A 6,813-nucleotide genomic window follows, 5' to 3' on the forward strand; every position below is an offset into this window, starting at 1 on the left:
ATATATATATATATGTGTGTGTGTGTGTGTGTGTGTTCCGGCTTGTTTCTTTCGGTTCCATTCGCTGTAATGAAGGCAGCTGCCATTGCGATCAAATATGTAGAAGTTATGTACAGTCATCTGAGAAAAATAACAGCAATGACACGATAACTGATGATGATGATGATGAGTATAATATCAGTGACACAAACACCGTCTCTGTTCAACACCACAGTCTACCATAAATAACACACCATCACAGAATTAAATCACATACAACATAAATACTTTTTCGCTGATCTGTATCGTGTTCGGATTCATTATGATGTTTAATACAGTAAATGTTGACGCATTTCATTATTTACCTTCCGCACGGCGTCTGCCCCGAGACTGACCCGACAGCTGCCTGAACAAGCGTCAAAACTCCCCGGGAAATATTTTACCAATCTAATATGCTTCAAACGAAAAATAATAGAAAAAATAGCATCGCGTCATTTCCGAGAATGTGTTTTCTGATCTATCAGGCATGTATGATGTTTTAAGACAGGCGCATGTGCGGACTCCTGCCAGGGGTCCTTCAGTTACGGTCTTCATTCAAGATGGCGGCAGCGCTGCAGTTTCCTGCTAACGTTTCTACTTTAAACACTTATAATGATTTATATCCTGACTGGACGCAGAGAGAAGTCAGCACCGGGGTGAGAAGTAGACACGATTATTATGATAATAATCTCAGAAGATTGCTGTAGTGCTGTAGAGAAACGCGTTTCGCAGCTCGCGCGCTCCGTCAATGATGCAGCAGAAACAGAATCAACAATAAACTCATCAGATCAGTTTATTCCCAGACGCTTTAACATTATTTGTTATAGTAGCGCGGTTACTAATTATGACTATAGTATTATTAACGTTATCATCTAGATGAATCAAAGCAGTACGAGTAGATGATGATATAACCGAGTTATCTCTAAAATTACTCGGGTTTACTATGAAAGACTAATTATGCTCCACACAGATGATATATATATATATATGTATTTGTGGTAATTGCGAATTTGACATTTAATTCTGAGCTTTTCTAGAAACTAGAGTTTAGTTTTCTGTAGTTTATATTTTACAATTCGCTCTTTTTTCCCTCAAAAAGGCTTTTCATCTCACAATTTTTTTAACAACTGAGTTTATACCTCACAAATTATACTTTCTCAAAGTTGCAATTTATTTTGTCATAGTTGACTTTTTCCTAACATCCATGAGATTATATCTCACAATTATGACTAAAAACTTGAATATTTAAAAAAAAAAAAGATACTTTATATCTCAATTCATACTTTTTTATCTCACGGTTAGCATTTTTGAGTTTATATCTCCAATTCTAGACTTTGTTTTTTTTTAACTGCAAGTTTGTATCACATTCCGGGCGTTTTTTTGTTATCTCACAATGTGTACCTATTTTTCTTAAGAACGTGATACTGCTTTTTTAGCATCTGAGTGTTTATTTCAAATTTCCTCAAAACTTAAAAACTGTTTTTATTTATTGCTTCTGTGAGTTTTCTCAAATCTGTTTTTTATTTTAATTCATTAATTTAATTTTGGTACTTTTAATTTTCTCAAAACTGCAAATACTTTCTATCTTACAATTCTTACCTTTTTCTAGTAACTGCGCTTATATCTCACGTTTTGCACTTTTTAAAAAAATACAAATTGTGAATTTGTATCTCACAGTTTGTCCTTTTTATCTCACAATTCTTTTTTTTCTAGCAACTGCCAGTTTATCTCACAATCTCTCTCAAGTTTGCGTCTCAGAATGTAAAAACAAGACCCTTTTTCTCAGAGTTCAGGGTTCACAGCGTGTCCAGGTTTTTCGGGCCTCGTCAGAGACACACACGTCAGTGGCTAGGCTGTGTGGTGCAGACAGTGTGCTGTGCTCATGTGTTTGTCTCGGTGTTGTTCAGACCACTATCATGGCGGTGGAGTTTGAGGGAGGAGTGGTGATCGGCGCTGACTCACGCACCACCACCGGGTGAGAGAGACCGCTTCTGTCAGTTTAGCTGGTGCTTCTGCTCTGTCTAACTGAGTGATGTGATGTGTGCAGCGCTTACATCGCCAACCGCGTGACGGATAAACTCACTCCCATCCACGAGCGCATCTTCTGCTGCCGCTCCGGCTCGGCGGCGGACACGCAGGCCATCGCTGACGCCGTCACCTACCAGCTGGGCTTCCACAGGTACAGCTCCAGCACAGCATCTGTCTCGGTGTCTAGTACAATCTCAGACCAAGCCCTGGACACCAGATCCAGAACAACTCGTCAGCAGAGTAGTCTAATACTTAACAAAAACTTAGTTTTAAAACTTAGATTTCGTCTGACCTGCTTCACGACAACATCCCAGAAACATTCCCTCGTATCTCTTATTCGTGAAGACAAACAGCCCTTGAAACACACAGTCATAAGACTAAACAACGGTGGAAGAACGATTATGTGAAATTAAGATGTTAAAGATAGAAATTAATCTTTCCCAATACGTCTTAAGTTGATTTTTACCTTTATAAAGCCATTTTTTCTAAAAGTGTGCATTATCTTTTGAGTCAAATTCTTACATTTAATCAGTGAATTAGAATAATAAGGTATTTGGGCTTTTAGCAAACAAATGAAATCATCAACTAAATTCATCTTTGCAGCGCAGAGGAAACACAGAAGCTGCGTCTGAAGAGGCGTTTAGATGTGTTTACACACTGTTTAATGCAGGACATGAATGCATTTAACCTGCAATTACACATGCATTAATAATGTTTTGATATATTCAACATAAAACCTTGAATACTGTTATTTGAAATTATTTAAATAATAAAAATAAACGATTTGGGCTTTTAGCAAACAAATTAAATCATCAACTAAATTCATCTTTGCAGCGCAGAGGAAACACAGAAGCTGCGTCTGAAGAGGCGTTTAGATGTGTTTACACACTGTTTAATGCAGGACATGAATGCATTTAACCTGCAATTACACATGCATTAATAATGTTTTGATATATTCAACATAAAACCTTGAATACTGTTATTTGAAATTATTTAAATAATAAAAATAAACTTTACTTGTGAAATTAAAACCGCCAGCAGGTGGCAGCAAGTCAGTTAATAAGTAAGGCTGGGTTTTGACACAAATTTCACAATTCGATTCTAATTCACAAGCTTGCGATTCGATTCAATATGGATTATTTTGGATATACATCAGGTACAGTACTTGCCAAATTTTCTCAAAGAAAAAAAATCTCTCAACTAATGCTGTAAAATATTCATGAGGCAGTTGGTACTGCATTAATATTGAAGGTTAAAATTGACTGATATGTTAAAATTAAGTAATTAAGTTTTTAAAATAATAAAGTTACAATTACATAATATTTCTACTTCGATTCATTTTTTTGAAATATAAACATAATGGTGGCTGTCATAAAAACTTGATGGATTTATTCAAACATAAATTAAACATTAGAACAGTCAAAATTATAGTGAATGTTATATGGTGCATGTATTTAGCAAAATGCCCCTCTTTACAGTTTATTTTTTCTATCTGATTAATGAGTTTATGGTCACCGAGTATGTTTTTTTCTGAGGTAAATGTGACGTTACATTAATTGTTTACAAGCTGTTATATTGACGTCTTTGCGCGGCTGAAACACTGATTGAGTGATTACACGAGACGGAATACGGCTTGTAAAGTTGTACTCTTTCTTTTGACTTACCTTCGGATGTTTAGTCATGTTTATTTTGTGCTATAACTAGTATTAAAGCGGAGGAGATGATCAGTTCACTGAGGCACTACAGCGATCTGTCACTCCACATTAAACAGCGCCAAAACGGCATTTATTATTTGAATACTGCAATACAATGGACATAAATTGAAACCTGAGACTTTGTTTCATATTAAAAGCACCAACGCACAATGCTTATTGCGATTTATTGGATGGGAAGTGCCCTTCAATGTTCCGTCCATTAACTGAAAACAGGCTAGAATAATCGATTCTTGGGATTTAAGAATCGATATCGTTCCGTAAAAATGAGAATGAATTAATATCAAGATATCTATATTTTTTTACCCAGCCCTATTAATAAGTGAGTCACTGCGATTGAACCGAATCATTTAAACGAGTGATTCATTCAGGAACGAAACACCGTCATGTTGCTCAGAGACGCAGAACAGTGCTGTGGCTGTGTTTGGGATTATTTTTGTTGTAGAAATAGCGCAAAAACAGGCAATGTGGTGTCTAAAACGTAAGTCTCTTAATGAACTTCTTGTTTATTGAACTGTTGTAAAACATCAATGTTGCGTTTGTAATTATAGTAATTTTGATTAACTATATGAAATGATATAAATATACACATTTTCTGTCCCCATGTCTTGAATGTTGTGATCGTTCTGAATGTATTTTATTAGACTGAATCATGCAGTGAAAGGACACACTCGCTCTAGTCTAGACTTCATGTAATGAACGCGTGAGCTCTGTAGCGGTGTTTTGAACGGGTTTTGGTTCTGACTCTGGTCTTCTGTGGTGTGTCCGTCAGCATCGAGCTGGACGAGGCTCCTCTGGTGCAGACGGCGGCCAGTCTGTTCCGGGAGATGTGCTACAGGTACAGAGAGGAGCTGATGGCCGGGATCATCGTGGCCGGCTGGGACCCACGCAGAGGAGGACAGGTACAGCTTCAGCAGTGGCTCATCTGAGCGTGTGTGTGTCAGGGCTTAAAGATCTCCGGCGTGCGGCGTTTGGCTGCGGGAAAAGAGCTAGTCGTCCTACAATTAAAAACACTTGTTGATGTCACGTTCGAGTTCATGAGTTCGTCTACCAATGTATGAGAGGAACACAGCTTTCACTCTCAACCAAACTAACATTACTAGCCAATCAGAAGTTTTTGCTCTTATAAACACAAGACGCGCATTAGCTGATGATTAGCATTAGCCTGGGCCTCGAGCGCGACACGTTGAAAAAGCTGCGAGGTGCAGTGGTCAAAGATTTCCATCTAGCGCGTATTTACATAGAAAAGCTTTTAAAAAAGCAGCAGAGCTTTAAACAGCTCAGAGTAATCATGTCATCTCCATAAGAACGATATGATTGCCAGAACGAATTAACCGGGGTTTTTGAATAGGTCGTGTTCACACATGATCTCTTAACGGTAATTTAGCAGTGAAGACTGTATGTGTGAAAGGGGCTGAACTCTTCCTTTGCAGATGCGGTGAGTTGCTTAACGTTCATCTGGGAAAACTCAGTTGATTTGTAACGTAAATCATTTAAACCTATGCCAACACAGGAGAATACATCAACATGTTTCTAAATATGCGATGTATTGAACATCGCGATTTCAAAAATAAAAGTTTCAGACTTTGCATGTGGCCAAATATTAAAATTAAATGGATTTAAACATCGTTGAATGACATGAAACATCACCAGGCCGTTGGCGCCCTCTGCAGGTATTTGTTATAATATAGGCATATTATGTATTTAAAGGGGCATGGGTTTGATTCCCAGGGAACACACATACTGGTAAAAAATGTATAACCTGAATGCACTGTAAGTAGCTTTGGATAAAAGCGTCTGCTAAATGCATAAATATTATTAAATATAAAATGTTAAGTGTATTGTCACACCCCTAGTGTCTAAGAGCGTGATAAAGCTCATAATTTTCCAAGTGTATGATAGAGCTTTCATTCTTCAGGTCAATCATATATTCATGAAATAAAATCAGTTTGAATAAGGAAAGCGACAACTTTGCCATAGTATCCTTTCAAATGTTAAAGTTGCCAGTCGTTGCATTCTTTGCATGTGCTGCACTTTATTTGCACCATTTTGTTTTATTAGTTTATTTATTAGAATTTGAAAGATAATAACAATATTGATTAATAAGTGGGATCTGATTTTAGTCCTTGAAAGTCCTGGAATGTTATTTTGCAGTATCTGTACGAACCCTGTTTAAGTTACCAGTTCTTGCAGCATTTTAATGTTTCTGTTGTTGTTAATTGAACTGAACTGTAGTTTTCTGGAGTAAACTGTCTTTGTATATTTCCTATTTTATTTTCATTTCCTAGAATTTAATTGACCATTATTTCTTCTGAACAAAGCAATTTCAGAAATGTCATGTTTTAGATTGTAGGTCATCTTGTACCCTGTCGAGGACAAAGCTAACCAGCAAAACTTGATATCAAAAGCATCCTAAATGTTACATGTGTTTGCACCATATTGTAGTGAGTAACCATTCTTGGTGTTGCTGTTTCAGATATCCACCATAATCTGTAGTCTGAGCCTGTCGAGGGCTAATGGCAAGGGCAGATGCGTTACTAGTTAGTTTCAAGGAAAATCATTTTCTTTCTTTGTTTGCCAAATAACCCTGTGTATGTGTCCCAGCAACCCCGGGAAAAATGTTCAGGCTTAGGATTTTTTTTTGCTTTAACCCCTGGTGTGTGTGTGTGTGTCCAGGTGTACACGGTGCCGGTCGGAGGGATGATGACCAGGCAGCCGGTGTCGGTGGGAGGATCCGGCAGCAGCTACATCTACGGATATGTGGACTCCAACTACAGAGCTGGAATGAGCAAAGAGGAGTGTCTTAAATTCACTGCAGAAGGTTAGACACACTCTCACACACTCTCTCACACACGCACGCACGCACGCAGTCACTCACACACACACATGCACACACAGACTCGCACACACAGACTCACACACACACACTCACACACACACACATTCTCACACACACACACACACACACTCTCACACACACAGACACACACAGACACACGGACACTCACACTCACACACAGACACACACACACACACACACACACACACACACACA

General features: G+C 38.1%; 1 protein-coding gene across 1 annotated transcript in view; it reads left to right on the plus strand.

The window, feature by feature from the left end:
- The first annotated feature begins 530 nt into the window (after positions 1 to 530).
- Positions 531 to 6,813, plus strand: part of LOC107677677 (proteasome subunit beta type-6-like) — an 8,535-nt gene continuing 2,252 nt past the window's right edge. The window contains exons 1-5 of the mRNA XM_016472678.1: positions 531 to 674; positions 1,926 to 1,993; positions 2,066 to 2,197; positions 4,531 to 4,660; positions 6,435 to 6,579. Coding sequence (XP_016328164.1) covers positions 531 to 674; positions 1,926 to 1,993; positions 2,066 to 2,197; positions 4,531 to 4,660; positions 6,435 to 6,579 — 619 coding nt within the window. The remainder of the gene's footprint in view (positions 675 to 1,925; positions 1,994 to 2,065; positions 2,198 to 4,530; positions 4,661 to 6,434; positions 6,580 to 6,813) is intronic.

The sequence above is a fragment of the Sinocyclocheilus anshuiensis genome, unplaced genomic scaffold, assembly GCF_001515605.1.
Source record: "Sinocyclocheilus anshuiensis isolate Anshui unplaced genomic scaffold, SAMN03320099.WGS_v1.1 scaffold841, whole genome shotgun sequence".
NCBI lineage: Eukaryota > Metazoa > Chordata > Actinopteri > Cypriniformes > Cyprinidae > Sinocyclocheilus > Sinocyclocheilus anshuiensis.